This window comes from Fomitiporia mediterranea, assembly GCF_000271605.1.
Source record: "Fomitiporia mediterranea MF3/22 unplaced genomic scaffold FOMMEscaffold_13, whole genome shotgun sequence".
Lineage (NCBI taxonomy): Eukaryota > Fungi > Basidiomycota > Agaricomycetes > Hymenochaetales > Hymenochaetaceae > Fomitiporia > Fomitiporia mediterranea.
Window position 1 is genome coordinate 273,354 of NW_006760398.1, and position 27,626 is coordinate 300,979.

The following is a 27,626-nucleotide window of genomic DNA, read 5'->3' on the forward strand; positions in this document are numbered from 1 at the left end:
GAGCAAGTAAGCTTACTAATAGTATTATTACAACATTACATGTGAGGTACAAGTGCTCAACTCCTATTATAATATGCTAAAATTATATTATAAGTTATCTGTAACAATAGTTGATTAATTATAACAGTCATAAAAGTAATATGTTGTGCTTGTAAGTTAATTACAATACTTTTAGTAAGATAATATACAATTATATATATTAATAATGTTAACAATCACTCTGTCAGACTTATAATATAATTTGTTTTTACCTTTAAACAATATATCAAAGTGATTACATAATCGAGTACTAAAGATCAAGAGCATATAATGACACACTTGCTCTTGTCACTGCTTTTCCTCCTACCTCCATTATCTCCCCAACCCTCTTCCCCTAATACTATGTTGTCTCTTTTGTTCTCTCCAGGCCAGTCCTCTGCCTACAAGCATCCTCCAGCAGGCACACTGCCTGTAACTGTCTAGGCAATAAAGGTTGCTGGATTTGTCTCTCTAATCTGCTACTGTAATGCCTGTGCTGAGCCTCAGATCTTGTGACAACACAGCCAAGCTGGCTACACAGTCCTTCAGTGTAAAGTATAAGTAGCCAGTCCACTTCATAATAACTCACACAATAGTTGCTCATCCCTCTCCTCCCAACTTCTTGTCTCCCTTTCATCCCTCCTGCTCCTTGCTCTGCCTCTTACATTGCCTCTCCTTCATTGTCCTCCTTTTTATTACACTCACCTTCTTTTTTGCATTTGCATTTGCACATCTGTATTGTTGACCAATGTTGAACAACTTCTTCAATAATTCCATGCATTTGTGTACTTCTTCCTGCTCAGTAATACAAGCAACAATCAGTGAGTATGTGCTTGCAACAATGTCCATGTATTACTACTCCTCAGGCACAATCCTCTCTCTGACCCCCCACACACTCTCCTTCCCCACCTACCATCCTATGCTTGACATCACCCTTGATAGGCCCACACTGTGTGCATTTATATACTCTAGTACTGTCTATGACACCATTTTGAATAACAGAAGCAGTAGCCACCACTCACTTCTCCTGAGCTGAGACTTTTGAGTATATTATTAGTACAATATAATGTGGTAAGTGATATAAACCAATAGGGGATAGGAAAGCTATTAATCTAATTGAAACACAATAAAGGCTATCTACATTACAAAAAAGTCTTAAGTATTATACTTGCTTGTAATCTTGTATATTTTATAAATTTTATAAAATTTGTCCAATTACTTATAATCTTCCTGGGGGGTTAAGCAAGGAAAGTACAATGTTAAATAAGCAAGAAAAAATACTTTTAAAACTTGGCAATTTCTGATATAATTTTATAAATTGTCAAGTTATACAAGTGATTATAATATACTTCCTAAATTACAAGGTTAAGACATACTTATTAATTTGTAACAGTGTAATATCTGCTTATAATGCTTACAAGTCATTACAAGTATTTGAATAGCTTGCTTTTGCTTACTATACAATTTTATATCAAATAATTAATCAAATATAATTATATTTAAATTATAGAATACAAAAATAGTAAATAATACACTATTTCTACAGTCCCAACCCCTACACTACCAGCTGCCTCTGCCTCATTCTTCTGCAAGTGGGATTTGTGTTGGACAAGGATGAACATATTCTCAGGCTGTTCAGTGTAGTCTTTGTCACCACGTTTTGGTTGTTGCTTGGTCCCTACAAGTTGAATTATGAGTGTGTGTAGAATGAGGTTGAGCAGGTTGTGGAGATTGAGACTGTGCCTGTGAGACAAGCTTAGAGTGATTAGCAAGTGACAATAAGAGTGAAAAGATGGACACACTGTAACAGTGTGTAGCAAGTGTGGGTGGGTCACCTGGATTGGAAATCTGGAGCATTGAGTGAGCTAATTTGGGCTGCAGGGGAAATGTGTCTGTACAAGCACATTGTATACTCTAGCTACAATGTAACACACAATCAGAGGTGTAGTGAACTCAGTAATAGTTGTGGATGACTTTGAAGGTGTATCTCTGGGACGTTCTGGCTTGAAGGGAGAGGATGAAGTAGGTGGTGCAGGCAGAAAAGTGCTTTATTTGTTGGAGATTCTCTCCTTTGTACAAGCAAGATTACACTACTCTCCTAGTGTATTCTAAAGGGTGGGTATAGATGTGCTGAGTCAAACTGTTAGAATCTTAGGTTATTATATAAGGAATAAGAGTGTAGTACTCTGTAATAATATTATTATTTGTTTACAACCAGTTTGTATTTATATTATTTATTTGTATGTCTTCAGTATCTGAATCATTACAGTACTTGATACATATACAGTAACAGTCAAAAGTATTACACACTTTTGAAAAATTTATATCTCTACCACAACACAATACTTTTTAAATCTGTAAATGATATTTGCATTCTAACATATCAACTGTAAGATTCAAGTTAAAAAATATAAAATAAGAATAAAAATTGAAATTAGAGTGAGCATCTGCAGGAAAGGTCAATCTGAGCTCTACAGTCACTGTATGTATGCTTAATCAAAAATCACTAAAAAAAATTCTTCTCAAAATTCTTAGACCTGAAGCATTTTGAACCATAAATATTGTCAAAGTAGTTGTTAAAGTATGAGTCCAAAAAGTGGCTATTTTTGAGCAAAAATGTACAACTGACAGTACCTTTCATTCTATAAGGCACTCTGATAGAGTTGCAGACATACTATAAACTCAATATAAATTGCAAAAGGCAGTACTAACACTCACCAGTCTCAAAGTAAAAGATTAAGTTAGATCATATTAGAATGCCTTAGTTAACCTGTAGCTGTATGTGACTCATTACAAATCCTTGTAATTCTGAGAGAAGTCACTCTGTTGAATGCAGAGTACATTATATATAACATGATTCCAGTATTGTTATTTCATTGTGTAGCAATAAATAAATAAAACACTTTAGTCTAATACAACCTTACTCAATATTGACAGCTTCCAGCATTGAATTGCATTCTACAACCTTGCATAACTATTCTTTGTCAAACTTCTCAACAGGTTTCGGAACGCCAGAGAGAGTAAGACCCTGCTTGAACTTGCCACCATCCGATATGTGTTCAACTTCTAGAGCAGGCTTTACGGGATACTTGTCCAAAAATGATTCCAACTTCCTAAACAGTTCCTGTATTCTTTTCTCGTTATTATTCACCAATTTATTCAGGCAAGTTTCCTTTAAGTATTCATGCATTTCCGACATTGTGAGTTCCACTTCACATTTCTGATTGTACTCATTTTCGTCTACATAGATACCCTCTTTCTTTAGCGCAATCAAGAACTCTTGAGCAGCATGCATGCTAACGTTGGGTTTAGCTGGGACATTGGGAGGTTTAGAAGGCCTTTGTGAACGCATGTGGATGGAGAGCTTTGAGCGTATCTTCGATGAGGGATCAAGGCGCTCTTTAAACATCATACGGACCTCCGCCAACGATATGCTCTGAAGGAGTTTCACATCTTTCTCTTTTCGTCGGAAATCATAATATCCGTCATTGATAGTAGTCCAAAAGTTTACCGTCTCCTGGCGAATCATCTTGGGTTTTTCTTTCCATAGCTTTCCAAGTGATTCCTTATGACTATTAATCTTTTCGTCCGACATGTTCTGGATTATCTTACGCATACTCCTCAGGAATGCTTCGATGCGCGATTCAAGATAGCTTGGATCCATCTCAGATTGTATCACTACGTCCCAGCCAATCGTCTCCAAATCCTCTATGACAGCTGAGTCTACTATGTATCCAAGCTGCTCTTTCGTTCGAAGAACATCAAATGTTGGCTCCTTCAAGATTTGCGCAAGCAAATAGCATAATACGTGGGTATGTGGGTCGGAGGCATTGCCGACGTGACAATAATAGTGTACGCTTGAGTTCTTTTCGTTTTCGTCGTGTAAAGGCAAATCCAAGACATAATTGCATCCTATTGAAATTACTATTTAAAAGACCAATTAAAGAATAGATTGTGTATACCTTTAGGAAGGAGGCGCATACACAACTTGGGAAGCTCGTCTTCTGGGACTGGTTTAGCCTCTAACGTTTCTTTTACCTTGGCTGCGATACTGAAAGCATTCTATACAAATATAAAATACATTGTATCACAAGTTCAATACAAGCTATGTCTCACCTCGCGCTTCAGATTCCCAGTGACCAGAATTGCAAATGTCAACCGTGATAATAGTAACTTTGCATGCTTAGATAGCTCGTCCACAGTAATACCTGTCCTTTATCAGCAGATATTTCGTCACTCAGCGTCGAAATGAATAACAAACCCTTCAATGCTTCTTCTTGCTCTTCTGTGCTATATTTTATATAGTCAGTTATAATGTAGCGCAAGTGATGCTGCGACTGATGAAACGGTTGTTTCTCCTGCATATTCTTTAGATTTTGCTTTTCCTATATAGATAATAGACGCTACGTCAGCCATCAGTTCTAACACTTGTGATTTGAAGTAACACGACTTTTTGAACCATTATTTTTAACTTATCCTTTCAAATCTTGAGGTGGCTAATCTTGTTAAGAACCGCTGCAGCAAGGACATGTAGTTTGTCATTGTAGCCACCCACTGTTATTGTGAAGCCACAGATGGTGGCATCTAGACTGTAATCCAAACCCGCCTCCCAGGCATGGTAGGAATATTCATTGAGTTCAGCCATCACAAGTTGTACAAACAATTTCGTCAATGCATAGGCGCGAGGGGTAGCTGCAGCAGCAGGTCTGATTGGATAATGACATATGATAGGCACATAGATTAATAAACTTAAATACGCAATCGAGAAGTGACTTACGTTCGTACTGCAATCTTCACATCAGCCTTCGGAACCCAGAACTGATCGTCTTTTTTGTACCATAATTCCATAAGCGGTGTGCGCTCGAGAAGCGCGGGTCGTTTCTTCGGTTCAGTAATATGTAGTCTGTGGACATCGAAGTTCTCTGGAAGAAATGGGTTTGGGTTTGGTAAAGTAAATTCACGAATGTCATTATCTTTGCGAGCCTGTGCATTGCAAGCGACATTTTTAAACAATACTCCATTTAAGAATAAATGTACTAACCTCAGAAATAAAGTCGGGTTCAAACTGCTTCATAACGTACTCTGCTCCACACCATCGTTCCTTGTGCCATGTTTCTCCATGAATGTTATCGTGATTCTTAGCAGATACAGTAACATAGCAATTCTCAATGTCTAGTTCCTTCAGCGTATCGCTTATAAACTTCTCATTCCACTCCCAGAACAGGACGGGACCCTGCAGAAGAAGAGCGCGTGGAGTCTCGAATCTCATTAATCGTTTCGCAATGTTTAATGCATGAGGCAGCGCAAACCCTTTATCTGCGTAGCGGAACGACAGCTCCTGAATTATCTTCTGCTCTTCCTGCATCCACTCCGGAAATGTGGATTTGCGTAATAGATTAATGAACTTGAAGCATGTTAATATTATCTCGCGCTGGTTCTCTGAAAGGACATCATCAGTACAAGAGCACGGGATATGCGCAAAGCCTACTCACTGAACCCGTCCTCTGTCAGCTTTATATATACGTTAAACACACTGCATCCTCGATAAGAGCTATTACATCCAACAGTTGAGTTCAGAATCCATCCTTTACTTTTCAGATAAGCATCTAGTGAACCCGGTCCTTCATCGCCAAGTACGTGGCTAATGAAGTGCGTCGGACTTTCTCGCCAGAAAGGATCCTGACAGTCTAGCGGAAAGGAAATAGTAATTTCATATTTTTCTTCGATTGTCTTCACATAGACAGTTTTCTAGAAAATGCAATTTCGCGCTTCACCGTGAGCTGGTATCTGCTAGACTTGTGAGAGACGTACACATAGTTCTTCTTTCCCGTACGGCCGCACCATGGACTTAAACGGAGTAGGGTCTTGTCCAGTATTTTTGATGGGCGAGAAATACTGCACAACCATGCGGGTGAGCTCGTCGAGAGGTTCTACTCACAATTAGAATCAAACTAAAGCCAAACGGAAGCAAACAAACCTCTCCCAACTACTGCCAAGCTCATCCTGTCCGCAGAGTATTCCTTCCCCCACCATTCAATCAACTTCTTCCTTGCCTTTTTCGCTGCTTCCTTCTCTGCTTCCTCCTCGGCCTTCTGTGATTCTTCTTTCTCTACTTTCTTCCTGTTACTCTGAGCGCTCGTTCTACTAGACGTTTTGGACGATGCTGCGCTTCGATCCTTATGTCTTGTCTCCGAATGCGTTCGAGTTGATGCATTTGAGCTCCGGATAGAGCTTGTACTTGATGCTCGACCATGGCCATGGTTCTCAGTACGAGGGTTTCTACCCGACGATCTGTGATTGTGCCGGTCCGTACCTGACTTATGCTGCGAATGGGATGTCTCCGATACAAGATACTTCCCTATTAACGTAGCTTTGTTGCCGTGGTTAAATTTTCGCAACGGATGACCTGGACGTGCGAGGGAGCGGCTAAGATACGCTAACCGCCAGGCATCATCTCGGAGAGCTTGTGTGTATTCCGAATCGACTGCCTCAACTTCGCGCAGTGCCGAGTCTTCGTGAAAGAGTGGACAGTGGAAGAACTCAGAGAAGAGAGTAAGTGCACCCTCTAGTGCATCCGCAGCAACATGAAAGAAGAAAGTGGTGTCAGTACCACTTGTCATCGCATTGCCACGACCGCTGTGCAAGCTAAGGTACTGTTTATGATCATGACGGGAGGTGCCTAAGAGTCATATGACTTTAATTTTGACCAAATGACTTTACCTGTCTGTACGCATTTTCTTGCTTATGTTCTTTTGAACCCTGTAATTACAGTCTCAGAAGTTATGCGCTGGCGCGGGCCGAAGTTCGTCAGAATCGGAGATTTTCTTACCAAGAACATCAAGTGCTCGCAAAAATGAGCGATACCAAGCATGTTGTCCTGTAAACTAGTAAGTAACGCCGCCATCAACGTTTGGATGATTTATCGATGGCATTCCGCATGCTACATCTTGTGGGAACGGAAGTAAGAAGCGCATGCATGGGTATTTTGTGCAATGGGTCTCGTTCGAGGGAGAGAAAAAAATGCCAGTGGGATCATAAAATAAGCACGAAAGACACTGCTTACTGGATCACGGAAATATCCGGTCGAAACATTCATACAAGCGGCGGACTGGTCTGCGTGTTTGTCGCTAACGATCACAGCTTCAAGACCATTGTGAAGACGAATAATGCGATATTCGCGGTCATCCAGAGATCCTTTTAAAATGGGCTGCTTGTATACACGGTATGATGAAACACCATCCTCGGTAGGAATTACTTCCCAATTCTGGTCGTTGTCTTCTTTCAACGTGGTCTTGTAAGAAACGGCCATTGCTGTAAAGCCTGTCACCCGATACAGCTGCAGGGAGAGAATATGGGAGGAAATCTCGATTGTGGATGGTTATCTAAGTAATTTACCAAGAGCAAAATTGGACACTTCATTGCAACGGGACTAAACGACTATGAAGGAGAATGTCTAAGAAAACAAAGTACAATAGCTGGCAATTGTAAGTGTGGCGGCTACATCGTTTATAATGTAGCGAGAAATAATCGTTCCACAAGATCACTTGCTGTTACTAGGTATGTTTGCTCCAGAATTTGTAGGAGCAGGACCTAACGATCCAATAAGGCCAAAGTAGCAACTAGACATTAATGGCAAGGAAAGTACGCTCGTACGTTGGTGCGAGCTATGTAGTTCGCATCGGTTTTACAGGGGTGCTAAGCTGATGCAAGGGAATGCAAAGACATTTCTTAGGCCCGGGCTTGATGCTTGTCCACCATTTCTAATTCAAGTAAGCTTAATTTTGTCCGTCTAGCTGCATTTTTTTAAGTTATCTGAAGGGAAAGCTTTGATTTAGATCTCTATCTAGTCGAATTTGCTAATATCTTACCCATGTTGCAATTATCTCGTTTTGACTATACACTAAATTTTGATCTGACCAGAAGGTTAGCAATCTTGTACTTCGAAATTATGCATGCCACATCAAACAAGATTCGCTAAGAAGTATCAAGGTGCATAAGTCAAGGCTGTGTCTAGTCCAGTTGCAAGGTGATACCTCAGGTGCCACTTGTTTGCTGCTCACTCGTATGGCGTCTGATTGAGTTCCGATTCGATTTAATGTACTTCTTCTAGCCTGATTGACCTGATTTGCTCGCCACACTATATGGTACGGCTAGCAGTAATAGTCAACTTAAAAGCAAAGTACTACATCAGCGGCCCGGGAACACATTAACCCTACATAAGCTTTTTCACTCTCAATCTCCTTGCAGAGCCTGAAAGGTGGGCACAGAGGCAGAGAGCCAAACTCAGACGAATACTAAGGTCTTATAATGTGTTTGAGAGTCTGTGCTCTTGCTCTAAGCTCTACTGTCACACATTGATACTAGATGTCAGGCAGATCGAGTTATTCATGGAACGAACATGAATAGTTTGCAGACCTCACAAAATCTAACACTGGATTGAGAAAGCTTCCTGAGATCGACGAAATAATTCTATAGATCAATGCCAGAATACTCATGATACTACAAATGCAGTTGTTGACTTGCTAGATATAAAAGACAATGTCATGGATACTGTGCATACAATAGGATCACTGACAAACTCTTATGAAACTGACAGTGACTGGCATGCAAAGAGAGTATAAGACAACATTACTAACATTCCATACCTTAATTCAAGCAACAGAACCATAATAAGGTTCACTTACCAATATTATACAAGTTTTCACTGTATTTCGATTAGAGAAAACTGGACGCCTTGTTACAAACAATCATAAAGGAGAGTTTTTAAGAGACTAAAGTATCATGCAAGGCCATCAAAGATGTGGAACACACATTATTAAGAACCCAGCAGCGGGACTTTGTCTGACAAGATGGTTTATACTGGTGTCCCGTTTGCATTTACCTTCTATACAGCTAACTCGGATAACCGACATTTCGACAAGCTCAATATAGTAGCCACATCAATAACTACAATGCAAAGTATGTTTGCTTATCAAGGGTAATGAGCTGAATTGACAGGATGAGGTATTTAAAAGATGTCCGAGTGTGGGTCCGCATCCAATCAAATTCACAAAGATGCTAAAGGTACCATGCATTCGTTGCACATCAATATCACTTATGACGAATATCGTGTCTTGATTAGTTTTGTATTGTCTTCCGGCCCGTGATAGCTTGCGTTATTCGACACATGAGGTCAAGTACAGACATTCTTAAATTATCACGGACCACAAAGTTACGGCTTCTGAAAAAGTCAACTCAGAACGAGGTGATTTATCCTTTGGAACATTGCAACGGCCGAATAGTCAGAGTCAAGCGTAGCGCGAGGCTCGCAGCAATAAGGGTCTGCACTTGTGCGCAGTCAATTCAATTCTTTAGAGACAGTCGTCAACGTTACAACGCAGGCTCTGGCTTTCCTTCAAACGCATCTGCAATAGCAAAGAATGCCGGCTTGGGTTGCTTTTCGGCATTCCAAGGAAGAACTTCACCATTTGGAATCCAGGAATGATCATCCGAGACACCCCATACAGTCTACACATAAAGGAGAATAGCGATTAAAAGCATCCAAATTGACAGGTGGAAGTACACAAGACTTACCACGCTAACACAGCGCTTTGTCTGTACGCATGCATTAACTACGGTCCAGTAATCACGTGCCTGTTGTGCGAGGGCAGTCGCATTCGCCGGTCCACGGAGATTGATATCAAGTTCAGTAATAGCGACATCTAGGCCGAGCGCCGCGAAGCGCTGCAAGTTTTCCGCAAGCGTATCGGGTATTTGTCCGAGTGTGAAATGGCACTGAAAACCGATAGCGTCGATCGGAACGCCATCATTCATGAATGATTGGACGACACTGTAAAGCGTGTCAGACTTTGAGTTGATACCCTCGATACCATAGTCGTTGATACTAGCGAGAAAGACTTTTCAGGATAATCAAAGGCGGGCGAGGAGTCGCGTCCACTTACTAGAGCTTTGGTTGAGAGTCAACCGCGCGTGCGTATGTAAGAGCTTTAGGCATAGCCTCCTCTCCGAATTTTTGTGTCCAAATATTATCCTTGAAGGTCTCGTTTGGAGTATTGTCCGAAATCATCTCGTTCTATCCATGTGCAATAGACTCAATCAGTAGCGAAAGCATGAAATGGACATAATACACATACAATAACGTCCCATGCATAGAGCTTTCCACGATAATGATCCATAATGGTCGTTATATGGTTCTTCAGAGCCCGGTCGAGTTCTGTGGCAGTGAGTGTATCATTGACCCATGGCGGAAGTTGGTTTCCCCTAAGAAAGTTTAAGTATTTCAGCTCTTTGTGCGGTTAATCACAAACCAGAAATTAGTCACCATTCGAAATTGTGCCCGCGGACCTTCGCGTTCACGCTTTCCGCAAACCGTACGATCTCGTCCGGAGCGGCGAAGTTGAACATATTTTGTTCCGGTTCGATGCTTTCCCACTTCACTATGATTCAACGATTAAGCGCAGTTCTACAATGCACCATTCATACAAACAAATCGACATACTTTCGTTTTCAGGAGTGAAGATCGAGAACTTGAAGAGAACACATGTCAACCTACGTTACTGATAGATGAGAAATGATAGTGGGACATGCCTGAGTCGAGATGACCTTCGTGTAATTTGCATCATGGAAGAGAAACGTAGTGTTTGCTGCTGCACCAAAGAACCGGGGCACAGCTAAGTCTCGCAGAATAATTCCATGGGAGTCTGGTGTTGGTGCTGATGCTGGTGCCGGTACCGCAAATGACCGCACAATACTAGAAAATAGCACCAAGACACCTCCAGCCAGCATTTTAGTCCCTTTCTGTCCTATTACTGAGAGTGACTGAATGAGGCGAAAACAAGAGGAAGTGTCCAGGATCACTGGTATTTGAGTACTAGTACCCGCTCGTCGGGCCGCGTAGCCCACTTAGCAAGAAAATTCTTCCCTCCGCGCCGCAAGACATTATGATCAGACATCGGTGAACAGACGCTACAGAAGTCAAGACATGGTCAAGTGATCATCGAAGACGATAAGAATAGCACAAGTCGACGTTCAGTTCAAAGGCGTTCTTCAGGATGTCGCCTGGTTATTTTCCGAATCTTTGTTCAAAGTAGTTTCGACGAAGAGCCGCAACTAGACAAAGCAGACCGAGATTCGGATTTGAATAGGTGCCGATCATAAGAGCGCAACGCACAAAAAAGTGCATTTAAGTGCAGATAGAAGTTGCACGTCAAGGAATAAAACTCAGTTAAAACTGAACAGCAGATTGCACAAGCGTAAGCACATGACGAGCACCATCACGTGCTCACCGCTCGACGAAAAATATTGAAGGTAAATCCCCCGACAATCCTCCACACAGCGAAAAGAGCTTCGACTGCACAAATATTTGTCGCCGCATGTGAGCCAAGCGTATATAATAAAGCGCACGTAATCGATTTTGGTCAAACCAGCTCATTAGACCCAACTTGACGGAAGTGAGAATTACCGAAACCGGCCTTCATCTCCTATGAGCCGCGCACGCAAACTCGAGTGAATAAAATAATAAACAACAAGGGTATGCATTAATCCGATATGAAAACAGTTTATGATCTACTTGGGTACAGAGTTTGATGGACTGCGCGGGGAAGAATAATAGAGGAATTTTGCGAGACGAGACAAATACAGGAATTGGGCCGACATAATTGACCACAGAGCAAGAAAATTGACACAGAAGACAAGAAAAAGAAGGAAAAGATAAGAGTACGAGAAAAGAAAAGGTGGGACGTGGTGGGGACATATTTCCTCTACCGTTCAAGATGTCCCAGATAACAAAGAGACCATGGGTTTTTGAAATTACATATACCTCCTTCCTGACTTCAACTTCATCTCCCATACTTCACCCACGCGTTTTATACCTTCAAACACATACCGATCGCACAAGAAGTCCACACGTTTAATTCCCTGTTCTGCAATCGCACGATCTCCACCGCTCCTTGACGACCATGCGTCGTGTACCCGCTTCCTATCATGCTCACTAAGGTCATCGTTCCAAAAGTCTTGTTGAAATATTTGTCGATTCAGCTCGGCATGGACGGTAGCAAGTAAATGGGCGACGGTAATAACTTCTCCGGGCCCAGCAGCGACGTGAATTGTCCAAGGTAGCTTTGGGTGTACGAGTTTCATGCGTAGTGGAGGAGGTGACATCGCTCCTTCTTGAAGTTCGAGATACGAGAGTGGCCGATGGTCAGGTAGGACAAGAAAGTGGCCTGGAGGTTTACGAACGTCCCATGTACATCGCGCCTTCTGAACATCGAGTGTCCAATGTACGGAGGGTTTGTTAAATAATGAGAATCCTTTTTCACAAATGGGAAGTCATAAGTTAGATTGAGAAATGAGGAGTCATATGAGACGCGAGATATTAATACAGCACGTTGGAGCATGCCGTACGAAATGAAGTTGCAGAGGATAAAAAGCGACAGACGCAACTCACCACTACCATTCTTTCCTTTCCCGATCGAGAAGACACGGGTTAATGCGCCGGGTTTCGACATACTAAAACCCTGCCTCCAGTCTTCGGGACGTTTATATTGCGATCGTGGGCCTGATGCAAACCCATTGATAACCGAAGCTGACGGAGAAGGGCTTGATCCATTGGATTGGCCCCATGCATCCAATTTCCCATCCCATTTCCATTGGTTAGGCGAAGACTGTCCCCATGCCCGATCCCATGCCGCATTTGCACCTGGACTCCATTCAAGTGCTGGTGGTAGATCATCCTCGCCTTCCCCTGGGTCCTGCTCATGAGTCCGTGCCATGCTCCATGACGAACCTCTCGGAGATGGCATGCTAAACATGGGAGGTTCTGCACCTGCAGGTCCAGCACCCCATGGATGCATAACTCCACCTGCTTGTGGTATATTCCACCCACTAGGAGATCCGAATCCCTGGTCAACGGCTGCTGCAGGCATCGAGAATTGTTCGGCTCCAGCTTCATTAAGCCAAGGGTTATAAGGATTTACAGGCGAAGAGCGCGAGATGCCTCGACTAAGAGAACGATGGCTGAGGGCCGGCGTCGGATGCTGGCGCGCTGGAGTTCCTGCCCCGAAGCCACCTGGAATTACTGGTGCGGCATCGCCTCCCGGACTGCGATATGGTGTCGCACCGGCATACATAGCTCGAGAATCGACAAGCTGGGGAATATCGTCGAACATGGCGCCAGATCGTGAAGGCTACCCTGGGCTACCTCGTGTCAAGGCTCGTGTCAAGATGGAAGCAAAGAGACCGGCAGTACAATCCAAAAAAGATGGTCAAAAAAGACAAAACCGAGCAAGGCACCGGAAGAGGGGCTTGGGCGTCGTCGTCAAGAGGTCATAAGTACACTGGGCCGGGCGCTGCTGTGTGTGGAAGAAACAAGGTGTTGCAAGGCTCGCAACAGCAAGCCTGTGCTCGCCGTACAAGTAGCGAGAGTCATATTTGTTGTATTTGCCGAATAAGGCAGTGACTTGTGTTTTATCAAGCCATATCCGGATATTATTGCCTTATAAGATATTCATCAGGGTTAATGTCCGACCTAAAGCGTCGAACAGTGCGCCGAGAAGCGAACGCAACTGCCAGTGCAGCTAGTGGCACAGACGCTGTATCAGTCAAGTGCGCTCTTCTTGCACGTTTACTATATCACCCCGAAGATGATTACGATGTGATCCTGTGCGCTTACTCGGACGTATTCTTGATCAACGCTTGTATCAGGTTAACACATTACAGCAGTTTGAAATGAGAATACTTCAACGGACAGCAAGACTGATAATAAAGGCGGTTCCAAAGCGACCACGAGATGAACAGTAGTATATATTTGGATAAATGGGTATCCTTCAGCGTAACACTGACCGTATTCTGTGATATTTCTCTTTGAGTCTACGAAAGCAGAGACTGACAAGCTTTATAGTTTTGTCCAGTAACAGACGCTCGCCCGCCGGAACAGCTCCAGTATCAAATCCAGTGATCCATGCATAGCACTTATTGTAATGTCCTGAAGGACTCGCAGTGACCCGGGTGCCGACACTAACTTCAGTAAACAGTTGATTCTTCCCAGTATGTGTATGGGATTTGGAATAATTTCTGGAGTAACAGCTTGGCAGAATCAGCCTGGCCATCAAGTTCATTTGACACACGTCGATGACCACTGCTCCTGCATGGTACCGCTCCCGAAGACTCGCAGGCGCTCAGCAACGTAACATCATCGGATCGAGACGTCTCTTTTGCATCAAGAGCTAGCCCGGCTCCGACGGCTCTGGGATGTACAAAGGCACAGCCTTCTGCACTGTCTGCACTGTCCCGAGTTCCTCAATTGCGAGGCTAGCTAGTACTAGTATTCAGTAGCCTCATAGCATGACGGATGGAAAGAGAGGATAAAGGGGTGGCACTGAAGGTCGAATAAGTATTAGTCTCATGACTCTCATCGTGGAAAAGACTTAACTCAATGCTCACATTTCCCGTAGCAGCGGTCGACGATATCAATGTCAGAAACAATTACTTAGTGTACCACGAACCACAAAATTCCTGTCAACACGCAGAAGCAGCAGGGGGGAGTGACGAGAGTCATTCTGTTCCGATCTTTAAGGATGAAAGTGCAGAAATATTGAAGTAAGTATTATAAAATTGAGAATTGTCTCTGGATCACCTGCCTATTAATATCAGTCTGGTTATCAAGATTTGTCGACGCACGGTAAGCGTTGCTCTTGCATGGTCTCGCTCCCGAAGTCCCGCAGACGCTCAGCAATATAACATGTAACATCAACTGAACACAGCGTCTCTTCAGCGTCAAGGCTCATGAGACTGGCCTGTACGGTTCTGAGGTGTACAAGGCACAGCTATCCGCAATTTCTTCAATTGAAACTGGAAAATATGAGTAGTCAGTATCCTCAGGACACAATGGATGGGAAGAAAGGCTGGAAGCACAGCAATTGTGCGACAGAGCAATACTAGTACTGAGTAAAAAGTATCCTTGTGGCAAGACGGGCAGAGGATAAAGCTGGAGGCACAGCACTGAAAGCCGAATATTAGTTGCACTGTGTAAGACTCTACCCAAAAGTCAAGTCACACGTTCTCTGCGGCGGCGGACGATATCGTTGTCAGCGTCGGACATGACTCAACGTATCACGAATCACGGTATTCCTATCAACACGCAAGAGCATGGGATCGTTTTGTCTTGATCAAGAATGAAAGTGCGCATTGTTTGACGGTGTAGGCAGGCCGTAGGGCCATTATGTCTTTAGATCCGTCTCTAAAAAAAATAGTTGAAACCGTGGTACAAGAAAGGTTTTGATAGATACTGACTCAACCCGGGATTCGGTCCGAGTAAAACCAAGGCACGTGAGCAGATAATTCCAAAAACGGGCATTGAGAAGAAGCCCAACCTTCAACTTAAATTGTTCCCGTTTGCCGTGAAAGTCGTAATGGTCGTTCCTAGTCAGCCATGCGACGGTCTGAGGTGTCCGAGGCAGAGCCATCCAGTAACGTCTTCAGTAAATCAACTGTGAGGTAGGCCAATATTATTCACTATAATTATGCGAACAAGACGGGAGGAAGGAAGGCTGAAAATCGCGGACCGAAGCTCGAATATCAGCTGGTGTTAAAAACTCGTTCTGCTTTAACACTCACTCACACTTCTCTGCGGTAGCGGATAACGACGGTTTGGTATTGCGACGATACCAACGTCAAGAGTAGTTACTCAGTGAAGCTGAGTGAACCACGAGTCTCGATAATCCTATCGATATATCGGCCAGCGGCGAGACTCGCGAGAGTCTTTTCATTTTGATATGGAAGAACAGTACACACGCGGTTTGACGGCGCCGGACCAAAATATGTGGTCTAAATCTGTTCCCGTATACCTGAGTGCTTGTGGTATAGACTTATGGGCGCCGGTTTCGGCGACGCGCACCCAAGTTTTGAGCTGAGCTTGAGTGGAGTCGGTCTGATGGTGCATGTCGTATCACGTGGGCAGATTATCCTTGCTTCCGTTTCTCGTTTCCTCGCAATACCGCTGCCCGGCTCTAAAACATCGTTGCGGCTACTAGACCTGATACTGGCAATGGTCATGTCTGTAACTTTCTCCTGTCTCACCTGGTGACTTTGAACAAATCTTCAACATGCGTGCCACCTCCTTTCGAAACACTCATCGACAAGCTAAAGTAAACGAACAGTATGGAGAGAGGTCACGGCGACGACATATTGGAAATGCAGTTTTATAACGGAAGGCGTTTTCAAGCGACTGACACACTTCGTATTACGGGAGTATTGAGTTCTGGAAAAGTGCGGCGGTCCCATATTCCGAGGCCGAGACTCCTCGCTGACATCATCGCAGGTCCGGTCTGAAGTTTCATTTTTCCTGCCGTCATACATAAGGCTCAAGTAATACTATGTGTCGAGCGATACCCCACATTTCTCTGTCTCTCCTAATCCTGGGTCGGTTCGCCCTGGTGTCTTCCACTGATCTGTTTATCATTTCATTGGATATTCAAGATGGCAATGGCGTACAACAGCGATGACAAGGTCGGCGGCATGACCCGATTCACGATACGTGGCCTGCCTATCAGTATCTTCTCCATACTCCTCGCGCTACTCGCCTCTATGGGAGGGTTCATTTTTGGTTACGACACGGGTCAAATTTCAGGTTAGCATTTGATCGATTTTCCACATTATATTTATTTATTGAGAACGTACAAGATATTCTCCTTATGGACGACTTCAAGGCCCGCTTCGCACAGCAGCATAGTGATGGTACATTCGCATTCAGTGACGTACGGAGCGGCCTTATCGTCTCCCTGCTCAGTATTGGAACACTTATCGGCGCTCTTCTCGGAGCTCCGTAAGTTTAATTATCTCATCAGTTCCATTTTACAATGTATCTTCCCATCGTATTCTCACACGCATGTATGCCCTAGAACTGCCGATTTCTTCGGTCGCCGAAATGCAATGTCCATGGAGTGCGGAGTCTTCATCATCGGTGTCCTCATCCAAATCACCACTTTTCACGCGTGGTATCAGTTTGCTATTGGACGACTCATCGCTGGACTCGGAGTTGGCGCCCTTTCTGCCGCTGTACCAATGTATCAAGCCGAAACGGTAAGTGATCTTCTCGTGTGCCACATTAGACGTTAAATTTTACGTATTATCGTAGGCACCTCCACAAATCCGAGGAACGCTTACAGGAACCTACCAACTGTTTATTACATTCGGTATTCTAGTTGCGTACTGTATCTCTATTGGCACGCGTTCAATGGGTGATTCTGGATCGTGGCGCACTGTCGTGGGCATTGGTATTGCATGGGCACTCGTCCTCGGTATTGGCATTCGCTTTATGCCTGAATCTCCTCGTTGGAGTACACGCCATGGCAACACAGAAGCCGCACGTGCCGCCATTGCTAAAGTTCGTGCGTTGCCACTTGACCATCCGATTGTCACGAACGAATTGGACGAAATACTTGATAGCATCGAGATTGAACAGGGCATAGACAAAGCGAGACTTGCCAGTGGTGATATCCCAGCGAAAAGTGAATTGAAAGGCGAAAATCCGCATTGGACAAAGGGTTGGATTGATTGCTTCAAGGGATTCCGTGCTGGATCGTCGCGTATAGGTTACAGAACACTTCTTGGGATGTCATTGCAGAGTTTGCAGCAGCTTACTGGTGCAAATTACTTGTTTGTCTATTTTTTTCCCTCTCGTTTATCGCATATACTCAAGTTTCTCGCAGCTTCTACTATGGCGCAACGATATTCCAATCTGTCGGTATTTCTGATTCCTATGTAACGCAGATCATCCTCGGAGCTGTCAACTTCGTCTGCACTTTCCTCGGTTTATACATTATGGAGCGTTACGGACGACGAATTCCACTTATTGTGGGAGGTTTATGGCAGAGTGCATGGCTGTTTGTTTTTGCTGCAGCTGGTACTGCCAAGAATCCGAGGGATAATCCTGAAATTGGGAAGTTGATGATTGTTTCCGCATGCTTGTTCATCTTGGGGTACGCTTCGACGTGGGCACGTGAGTTCTCAAATTTATTCTCCCGTTTGCGTCTTAGGAACGATGTCTCATTATCTGTGCAGCGGGTATTTGGATTTTGATTGGCGAGACTTTCCCTACACGATCCCGTGCGAAGCAAGGTGCACTGTCAACTGCGTCGAACTGGCTCTGGGTGCGTTCCTTTTCTATGTTTATTCCTTGCCACTTTTTTGCTCATGTCGTATGAATTCGAACGACATAGAATTTCCTCCTGGCATTCTTTACCCCATTCATTGTCTCCGCGATTGATTTCCGATATGGATTCATCTTCGCCTCATGCAACCTTCTCGGTGCAATCGTTGTGTACTTCTTCTTGTACGAATCGTCCGGCATGTCACTCGAAAACGTCGATTTGGTACGTTCTCTCATATTTGCCATGTCAACCTCACATTCTCAACATCTCTAACTGCAATGTGCATGTGGTGTAGATGTACCGTGATGCGTCAGCGAAGCCTTGGAACTCCCGCAGCTGGGCACCTCCCGGATACGCGTCGCGCGCCGACGTCGAAGCCGAGAAGCCCCGTAATTCAAAGCATTATTTTGACAAAGATGCCGAGAAGCAATCGGCGGGTGCAGGATCGAGCGTTCCTAACGGTGGTGGGAATGGATATACGAATGGCGAGTTAGGCGCCGGAACTGCGTTGGGTGCGGAGGAAGATCGGAAGGAGAACATCTGAAGGTAGATATCTTTGCATGTCTGTTCTCACATTGGGATTGAGCAGTGAAATATAATTGTAAAGGGCTTGCATTGTAGAATGGTGTATTTTATTCTTCGGTAGACTACAGTTGTATTGTTCTCGACGTCTTTATTCGTATAGGATCAATATTCATAATAAGATAATTGCATATTGTTATGCTTTTAAGCAGACTTTAAGACGCCGCACTCAGGCTCGTTGCCTTCTCATCTCGTAATCACTATTCTTTAAAACCAGACCAGGAATTGAACACACTGTCACTATATTTATTCACAAAATTAAGTTTAAAGAGACTGTATTTTTAAGACAGAGGTATGTGCTAGGGTAATTGTACTATAACACACTTGATAATTTAACCGGTTGAATAATGATAAAACATTGCAATACCATAATATGTTACATTTCTGGGATTAGTAATGGGTACTTTGCTTTAGCTAATTGTTTTTACTTCCAATGGGTAGGATGGGCACATCATCAGCGCGATACTATGGCATAGTATAGTAAGATCCCGGCCCTGTTGATGTAACTGTTAGAATATTGCTATCTCTTTCAACTCTTCTTACGGAATTCAAGTTGTTGATGTAATTGATTGAGCTTCTGAAACAGCCAGGCCTTATCCTGTGTTGCCACATGAATTTCGAATCTTTGATGATTTGATCTACTTCCGTAATATACTTTGCTATCCATCCAGCTGAAACGACTGATTGCATGAAGGACCTATATTTCTACCGTTGTGCTCGCGTCATTTACCTATATACTGCATATATGTGTTGTAACAAGATATACAAACATGCAATGCATGTGAAACCTATCTTACAGCATGTCTCCGATTGGACAAGAAAAATGAGTGCTGTAATCTGTTTACCGTACTGATGAGTCATGATGTATTGTCTGCCGTGATTTCAAGAAAGTCAGTTTGCTCTCACTGTAAGATATAAAATTGACTTATAATCTTGCAAGTTGAGGCAGTCTTTCCAGCGTAATTATCTCAAGTTCATCACCCTTGAAATGAGGGCAACCGATTCCGAACAGACAACATTGAAACACCTCTTAAAGGAAGATGAGCAGCATTGGGTGTTAGTTCCTGCTAAGAACGGTCTTCCAGAGTATTATGAATACACGCGGCCTGTTGAAAAAAATTCTCTCAATGACCGCGAATATCGCATTATCCGTCTAGCCAATCACCTTGAAGCAACGATCGTTAGCGACAAGCACGCGGACAGGTCCGCCGCTTGCATGGATGTTTCAACTGGATATTTCCATGATCCGGTAAGCTACATTACGCATTTGCCTTTTTCATGAACCATTGGCATGCTCTTCGACACGCCGTATAGAGGCTATGTGGTTCTAAATCCATAGCCCTTGGGTACTAATGTCGGATCAATGAGCTAATACATGCATTTCAATGTTACTTACCCTTTTTAGGATGACATGCCAGGCACTGCCCATTTTTGTGAGCATTTGATGTTCATGGTAAGCAAGTCTCTTAAACTTGAACCACGATTTGGGTATCACAGACTTACCTTCTGGGACCCTGATTACAGGGTTCGAAGAGATATGAGCAAGAAAATGGGTATCAGCAGGTACAGTCAATTCATTTGAAATTAAAGATTAGATATCCTTAAACAGCTCCCGTATATACAGTACCTCGACTTGAACAGTGGCGACGGCAACGCCTGGACTGCTGGTAGCTATACCGCCTTTTACTTTACAGTTGCCTCGGATGCACTTGAAGGTGCACTCGATCATTTTTCTGCATTCTTCTATTGTCCACTCTTTCATAAAGATTCGGCACTGCATGAGGTTCGGGTAGTTAACGATGAGTATTCGAATGCCCTTCAGAAAGATGCGTGGAGGTTACAGTACCTCGAAAAATGCCTTGCTCACCCAGGCCATCCTTTGCGGAAATTCAATCATGGCAGTAGGGCAACAATATTGGGAAAACGCTTCACAGACATTGAGAGATCTTTGGACGGCGAACTTGACAGAGCCAGAAAGCGAGCACTTTCGGTTACTAAGGATGAGCACGGATCCCGAGGTAGGACTGCAAGCAAATCCTCTGTGAACAGCGCTAGGAGTTCCAAAAAGGTACCCAAGAAATCGTTGACAGAGGATAACCATCATAATGATGCATCAAGGAGCGGAAGCTCAACGCGGAGATCACATGCATCAGTGCAAACGAATTCAGAGGCAAGACATACTGGTGGAAGCAGAGCACCATCCAGGACTCCGAGTAGGACACCCTCCCAGAACTCTCAGAGTGATAGGAAGGCCGAAAAGGATGCTGTGGCAACAATATCGGTATTATCGGACGCTTTGGAAAGAGCAGCGTACGCAGCTGTTTTGGAGGCAAGGAAGAAATTGATTAAATGGTGGGAAAGGGAGTATTGTGCAAGTAGGATGAGCTTATCAGTGGTTGGAAAAGGTTTGTCTACTTTACTGTTGCAGTCCTTTATGTTTATAAAAATGAGCAGAATCTCTTGACAAGCTCACTCATATGGTCTTGAAGCGATTCAACCAAATCGAAAACAAGGGCCAAGACCCTGCTCCGTTCAAGTCCTTGGAGCGCCCATATGGGAAGCACGAGCTAGGTGTACGTGTCAGAGATCTAGTCTATCCTACCTTACACTGAAACATAGCATCGCATCTGCTAGAAAATCATCTATGCTAAGACAATCATAGAAACGTACGACATTACTATTGCCTTCCCTATCCACTGGCAGGACCCTCTTTGGCGTGAAAGTCCAACTTATTTTATTGCTTATTTACTTGGACATGAAGGTCCAGGTTCACTGCATTCCTATTTGAAAAACAAGGGATGGCTTCAAGGATTATCTGCTGTATGTTACGATCCCGATCGAGGGATGAGTCTGTTCAAGGTTGACTTAGTGTTAACTAAGGATGGATTTGGCACGTGTCTTTGCTACTAGTTAATGCTCTTGTGCTAATAGTATATGATTAGAAAACCATCGAGAAGTCATCTTAACTTGCTTCAAGTTCATCAACTTAATACGCAAATCCAAGTTCCCGGAATGGATGTACAAGGAACTGAAGGCAATCCAAGAACTATCATTCCGTTTCAAGGATAAAGATCCTGCACTTCCTCATGCAGTCAGTATTGCTACTGAATCGATGAAGCTTCCAATTCCGCGTGCGCATCTTCTGAATGGTCCTGTCCTTTTCTGGGAGTGGAACGAGAAGATTGTACGTGATACACTGAAGGAACTAGACATTGAGAATTGTTATATTATTGTAGCTGCTAACGAGCACAATAATATTCATGAGGAAACATGGCACAAGGAACAATGGTGTGGAGCAGAGTATGTCAAGAAACAGCTTGAATCTAGGTTTATTTCTGAGGTCAGTGTATTTCTTCATAAATGGACTATTATTTAAAGTATGGCTCGTTATTCACAGGCTCGCAAAGATAACGACATTCCCGGACTTACTTTACCAGAACCAAACCCATTTCTTCCAGAGAACTTCGATGTCCACAGGGTACACGTTTCTGAACCAAAGAAACGACCCGCACTTCTCGAGCGCACATCGCTGGTGGAATTATGGCACAAAAAGGACGACCAATTTTGGGTTCCGAAGGCCATAGTGAAAATCTCGGCACAAACGTAAGGTCTTCCTCTTACGTACCTGTCAGTCTGTTACTTATGTTTTTAATCTTCTTAATTGTATGATTAGGCCCATCGCTGGTTTGACTTCCCGCGCCTCGGTGCTGACGCGGATGTTTGTAAACCTTGTCGAAGATGCACTGAATGAATATTCATTCTATGCAAAGATGGCGGATGTAGGGTACAGTCTGGATGAAACCAGCAGTGGTTTCACATTAACAGTTGGCGGATATAACGATAAATTGCACATACTAGCTGAGGCAGTGCTCAACAAGATTAGACACCTCGAAATTCGAAAAGACAGGTTCCGGGTTATGTTAGAACGAGTTATGTCGATTTAAATCCTTCTGAAAATGCCGGCAGCTGACATTGCAATAAATCGTCCAGAATTTGCTTAGTTTGAAGAATATGAAATTTGAAAGCCCGGATACACTTTCTATGCGTTACCTGACCTACCTCAGGGATGATCGTATATTCAGTATTGAAGATCGGGAAGAGGCGTTGAAAAGTCTGTTCTTCATTTTCATACCCATATGATGACACTGGTTAATGTCAAAAAGGCATTACTATCGAAGAACTATCTAAGCATGCCAAAGCGTTGCTGTCCCATCTGAGATTTAAAGTTCTCGTCACCGGTAATCTTCGAAGGGAGGTGAGCCTATATTCTGTCAAACCTTGCATGCAAACATTTACAATTCCATAGGATGCTCTCAACATTGCATCTTTGGCAAAGAAAACATTGCTTTCGAAACCGTTACCAGAAGCGGAGCTCCCGAAGATGCGCACGCGTCTTCTTCCCAAAGGTATGCATCATACAAGCTGTACGAAATGATTAAATCTTATAATGATTGCAACAGGATGCAATTATATTTGGGAAATGCCTTTAACTAATGACAAGGAGACTAGCTCGAGTGTATCATATTATTGTCATGTCGGTAACCTCTCCGACCCACACACCCGTGTAACGTGTTTTCTGCTCGCCCATATCTTAGATGAGCCAGTATTCGACATTCTTCGAACGAAGGAACACCTTGGATATGCGGTTGGATCTCTAGCTGTTCTGGGCACAGAGTCTATTGGTTGGTGCCTGGTGATACAGTCTGAGATGGATTTGAGCTACCTTGAATCGCGCATCGAGGCATTTCTAAGGTATATGCGCAAGATAATCCGGGACATATCAAATGAAACACTCGAGGGTCATAAAACAGCTCTTGAGAAGGGCTGGATGGAGAAAATAAAGACGGTTCCCCAAGAGACAAAAATGTTCTGGACATTTATCCAGAGCGGTTACTATGACTTCCAGCAAAACGAGAAGGATACAAAACTCCTCCAGAATATATCACCGGCAGAAGTCCGTAAAATGTTCAAAGAGAACTTTGATCCATCATCGGAAACACGTAGCAAGCTCTCCATCCACGTACGTTCCCATGTTCGTCCTAGGGTCCATGAAAATCCGGCCTCTCCAAGTGTCAGTAGACATGCAGCCCAGGAGCTCCTTATTGTACTAAAGGAAGAAAATGTCTCTGTAGATGAAATTGCCTTCAACACAATTTGCAAAGTTGAACCACCTGTGTCTGAAATCCAGGAATTCTTGAAGGAAAAGTGCTTGAATGAAATGATCAAAGGCAATAATGAGAGAGTCCAGGAACTATTTAGGAAACTGGATTTGCTTGTGGAGAAGTATCCTGTAAAGCCTGCTCTGGAAGTTGAGCACATACAGGATGGGGACAAATTCAGGCATGGACTTGCTCTTTCTGGTACTGCAAAACCAGTTGAGAAACTTGAAACAGAATAGTTGTAAATTTATGTCAGTTATTTTTACATGTGAAATTATTATCATATTGCAAATGTTGTACAGGTTTCAGTATTGGACAAGAATATCTATTTATATATTTATTTTGGTATATCCTGTGTGCACTAGTATTTCCTATTCTCTCATTTGAACAATTTATTTACTACATTTGCAGATGATTATCTAATATTGGGGCTGAACAATAAGGTAGATTATAATAAGCTCATTACAGAATAGTATAATTTTATTCTGCTGTTGTATATATATTGCTGGTAATATTATGATATACCAATTAGAGCAATAATTACTAATACAAGTAAAGATGTTCCTGAACCACACATCTCTGACTGTTTCATCCATGATGCAGTTTCTACACTAACACTGTTTCCATAATGATTTGCTCTTTGTTCTACACTCCTTTTGCATGTGTTTGTTATGGCATTTTCAGGAAATTGTCTTCACTTTCCTAGTAGTGGATAAAAAGGACTGGACATGTTAAACTTGAGGTACAGTCCAATCCAATCGAGTGCATCATTCCCAACTCTTCTTGCAATATGAAGGTTGCCAATGATACAATACTGAAAGAAGACTACCAGCACTTGGTTACTGTACTTGTTAAGACAAGACTACACAAGAGTATGTCTCAGATGATATAAACTACATTACAAGCAATGATGAACAATGATGGAATACCTTCCATCATACATTCTACATCTGAGACATACCTACATAGTATATATAGACTAACTAATCAACAGACAATGAAGCAAGCTGTGAGAGAGCAAGCTGAGTCCACTATCCCCCTTCTTTGTGTGATCCCTCTAAGCCTCTCACATAACCTCTCTTCCCCTTTCTTAACAGGTTATGAGCCTTGCACTCCCTGCCTACACTTTATCTACACTCTACTATGTCTATGCTCTATACAGTTCTATGCATCACATACATGCACACAGTATACTATGATGCAGAACTTGACTCACCTGTCTGAGTATCCTAAACACAAATTGATATGCTGCAGACACACAATCTACTATACTACATACAACCCAGACATTATATGATTGTCATCTTAGTGATTATGATCATTGGCCCAGTAGTAACATAATCTATGCAAGCAATGTTGAAACTACAATGAGTATCACTTACTGTGATTATTAAATGCTAAAATATTCTATAATATCACAGAGATCATATTATAATAAATTAACTGATCATACTATGGACAAACATTAAAAAGATTAATAAAGCAAACACTACTCTTCTGCTATTAACATTACAATAGTACAAATGATTGACACTGTCAACAAACAAATATACTATGTTATAGTATAAATCAAATAATAACACATATAGTAATATCACAGCCAAACAATTAATGCTCAAAACGAGCACATATATGCTAAACAGCATATTAAATTGAATAAATAAAACATCTAACATGTATTATAAACAATAATACAATTGCAGACACTATAATAACAATAATAATAATGATGATAATAATAATAATACAGATAGAACTAACAGAACGAATACAGAACAATATAATAACTAACACATATTATGGTTGAGCAACTATATGTAACATATTGGATTCAGCAGTTACATGTTGGATATCACAATTACTTATCAGATACTGATTATAATACACATATCTGAGATATACAGACAAGTACAGATATACAAAAGTATAATGAATAACTACAAACCAAAAAACAATGCTACAGAGTGTATAAACTAACTACACACAAAAGAATAATGTTATAACACATAAATACTGATTACAGCACAAGACAAGTGCAAAAATTATAATTATTAAACAAATGATACTACTTTACACATTAATACAATTGTGTAAATGTATACTAACAACAAACGAAAGAATTATATCTCTATTATACTCAAAACAATGTATTAATACAACTTAATTATACAGAATGTGTTATCACAGCAGCTGATTATATAATAAATTTTGAAGTTGCAACAGTAACATCAACTACACAGTGTATATACCTTAACAAACAATTTAGAAATTTACATTGTGACAATGTAGCTCATAAGAGCAAAGTATTAAGCTGATAAGGCTATTACAACAAACAATACAAATATAATTATTACAAACACATTATTATAATAATTACAATCAAAAACAATCATAATATAATATGATTAAAGAAGGATATTATTACAACATTGAATATACATTTTACTAGCATGATTCATTAGTTTCACAGCAAAGTAAAAGGAAATTACTAGAGTACTCAAACAAACTTAATAACAAACAATATGTCTGAATAACAAACAATAAAACAAAACAAGCAATTGCATTTCTGATTTAAATATGTGCATATACATACCTATGCATGCCAACAAGATTCTGCAGGTCTCTGAAGCATTTACAAAAATTATTTAATAACATTTACAAACAATCTATTGTGATAACAATACTGTTATTCAACAGTATATTATGAACAAACAAACTAATTAAATATACTTAATCAATATAACATCAGACAAACTTAACACAAAGTGGATGACATTCAGAACAGACAGTACATGGAACAGACAATGCATTACTATAATGCTAATAATATTATTATTAACTACATTAAGTTATAAATGTGTTACACAAACGAACAATTTTACAATACAGTTATAATGATTAAACTATCTATACATACTGTAAGCAAACATCTTACAAGTCTACTAGACCTAGTAAGAGTTTGAAGGGGAGTGTTAAGATGAGACTACACAAGAGTATGTCTCAGATGATATAAACTACATTACAAGCAATGACAAATGATGATGGAATACCTTCCATCATACATTCTACATCTGAGACATACCTACATAGTATATATAGACTAACTAATCAACAGACAATGAAGCAAGTTGCGAGAGAGCAAGCCGAGTCCACTATCCCCCTTCTTTGTGTGATCCCTCTAAGCCTCTCACTTAACCTCTCTTCCCCTTTCTTAACAGTACTTGCTAAGGATAACATACTTGCATACCAAGTATACTACAGGCAGGCAGGCAGGCAGGCAGGCAGGCAGGCAGCTTATTGAAGAGGATTCTCTGGACAACTCCACATGTCGAATTATTTGTCTGCATAATAGAGTTGGGTTTACAGTTGTCAGTGACGAGGAAGCCGACATGTCTGCGCTGCTTGTTTACATCACCAAAACGAACACAAAAATGTATTGGAATTTAATGCTAAGACATATATTTTTTGCATATTGTGGATCCTTATATTTGCTTATAAAGTCTACATGTAAATATATTGCCTTGTCAGACTCTGCACGTTTTGGTGATGTAAGTAATTCAAGTAGATGTCTTATCTATGTATTATGAAATATTTGACTATATCGTTATACTCTTTCATTATTTGATTTCTAGCTGCTTGCTCTTTATGCAGATGAACATGATCGATGTTCCTGCTTTGACTAATACTTCTCTTTGTCGTCATCCCGAAGGAGTGCTTTGGG

The 27,626-nt window shown here is 42.0% G+C and overlaps 6 protein-coding genes across 6 annotated transcripts; 2 read left to right on the plus strand and 4 right to left on the minus strand.

Annotated features, from left to right (window-relative positions):
* Positions 1 to 2,992: 2,992 nt before the first annotated feature.
* Positions 2,993 to 7,327, minus strand: FOMMEDRAFT_160677 (uncharacterized protein; the record flags this gene model as incomplete). Its single annotated transcript, XM_007270404.1, has 13 exons — positions 2,993 to 3,942; positions 4,002 to 4,080; positions 4,135 to 4,226; positions 4,280 to 4,403; positions 4,532 to 4,724; positions 4,796 to 5,001; positions 5,060 to 5,457; positions 5,511 to 5,766; positions 5,830 to 5,948; positions 5,996 to 6,671; positions 6,739 to 6,777; positions 6,848 to 6,895; positions 7,082 to 7,327. The coding sequence occupies 13 exons, from the start codon at positions 7,325 to 7,327 to the stop codon at positions 2,993 to 2,995; spliced, it is 3,426 nt and encodes a 1,141-aa protein (XP_007270466.1).
* A 1,998-nt stretch (positions 7,328 to 9,325) lies between these two features.
* On the minus strand, positions 9,326 to 11,068 carry FOMMEDRAFT_142779 (uncharacterized protein). Its single transcript, XM_007270405.1, has 7 exons — positions 10,606 to 11,068; positions 10,517 to 10,544; positions 10,340 to 10,454; positions 10,152 to 10,278; positions 9,960 to 10,090; positions 9,592 to 9,901; positions 9,326 to 9,525 (listed from the first exon to the last, which is right to left on the minus strand). The coding sequence occupies exons 1-7, from the start codon at positions 10,801 to 10,803 to the stop codon at positions 9,388 to 9,390; spliced, it is 1,047 nt and encodes a 348-aa protein (XP_007270467.1). The 5' UTR covers positions 10,804 to 11,068; the 3' UTR covers positions 9,326 to 9,387.
* A 492-nt stretch (positions 11,069 to 11,560) lies between these two features.
* Positions 11,561 to 13,179, minus strand: FOMMEDRAFT_23033 (uncharacterized protein). Its single transcript, XM_007270289.1, has 2 exons — positions 12,464 to 13,179; positions 11,561 to 12,326 (listed from the first exon to the last, which is right to left on the minus strand). Exons 1-2 carry the CDS (start codon positions 13,143 to 13,145, stop codon positions 11,827 to 11,829), a joined length of 1,182 nt encoding a protein of 393 aa, XP_007270351.1. The 5' UTR covers positions 13,146 to 13,179; the 3' UTR covers positions 11,561 to 11,826.
* A 1,515-nt stretch (positions 13,180 to 14,694) lies between these two features.
* On the minus strand, positions 14,695 to 16,123 carry FOMMEDRAFT_142781 (uncharacterized protein). Its single transcript, XM_007270406.1, has 3 exons — positions 15,631 to 16,123; positions 15,307 to 15,563; positions 14,695 to 15,253 (listed from the first exon to the last, which is right to left on the minus strand). The coding sequence occupies exons 2-3, from the start codon at positions 15,477 to 15,479 to the stop codon at positions 15,148 to 15,150; spliced, it is 279 nt and encodes a 92-aa protein (XP_007270468.1). The 5' UTR covers positions 15,480 to 15,563; positions 15,631 to 16,123; the 3' UTR covers positions 14,695 to 15,147.
* A 407-nt stretch (positions 16,124 to 16,530) lies between these two features.
* Positions 16,531 to 18,708, plus strand: FOMMEDRAFT_94521 (general substrate transporter; the record flags this gene model as incomplete). The annotated part of the gene is made up of 8 exons (XM_007270370.1): positions 16,531 to 16,642; positions 16,696 to 16,837; positions 16,914 to 17,094; positions 17,150 to 17,670; positions 17,724 to 18,013; positions 18,076 to 18,164; positions 18,234 to 18,386; positions 18,460 to 18,708. 8 exons carry the CDS (start codon positions 16,531 to 16,533, stop codon positions 18,706 to 18,708), a joined length of 1,737 nt encoding a protein of 578 aa, XP_007270432.1.
* A 1,026-nt stretch (positions 18,709 to 19,734) lies between these two features.
* On the plus strand, positions 19,735 to 24,144 carry FOMMEDRAFT_160684 (uncharacterized protein; the record flags this gene model as incomplete). Its single annotated transcript, XM_007270407.1, has 13 exons — positions 19,735 to 19,995; positions 20,152 to 20,199; positions 20,271 to 20,309; positions 20,371 to 21,151; positions 21,201 to 21,319; positions 21,381 to 21,594; positions 21,689 to 22,086; positions 22,144 to 22,349; positions 22,420 to 22,675; positions 22,737 to 22,857; positions 22,910 to 23,001; positions 23,053 to 23,152; positions 23,207 to 24,144. 13 exons carry the CDS (start codon positions 19,735 to 19,737, stop codon positions 24,142 to 24,144), a joined length of 3,573 nt encoding a protein of 1,190 aa, XP_007270469.1.
* Between the last annotated feature and the right edge of the window lie 3,482 nt (positions 24,145 to 27,626).

Bases quoted from the DNA above. Each gene is read 5' to 3' on its own strand.
- FOMMEDRAFT_142779 (XM_007270405.1), bottom strand. From the start codon at position 10,803: ATGCTGGCTGGAGGTGTCTTGGTGCTATTTTCTAGTATTGTGCGGTCA. The intron at 10,455-10,516 runs GTATGTCGATTT...GTTGAATCATAG, and splicing joins CTTCACTCCTGAAAACGAAA to TGAAGTGGGAAAGCATCGAA. The intron at 9,902-9,959 runs GTAAGTGGACGC...CTTTCTCGCTAG, and splicing joins GACTCTCAACCAAAGCTCTA to TATCAACGACTATGGTATCG.
- FOMMEDRAFT_23033 (XM_007270289.1), bottom strand. From the start codon at position 13,145: ATGTATGCCGGTGCGACACCATATCGCAGTCCGGGAGGCGATGCCGCA. The intron at 12,327-12,463 runs GTGAGTTGCGTC...TTTGTGAAAAAG, and splicing joins GAAAGGAAAGAATGGTAGTG to GATTCTCATTATTTAACAAA.
- FOMMEDRAFT_142781 (XM_007270406.1), bottom strand. From the start codon at position 15,479: ATGGCTCTGCCTCGGACACCTCAGACCGTCGCATGGCTGACTAGGAAC. The intron at 15,254-15,306 runs GTCAGTATCTAT...TATTTTTTTTAG, and splicing joins CGGACCGAATCCCGGGTTGA to AGACGGATCTAAAGACATAA.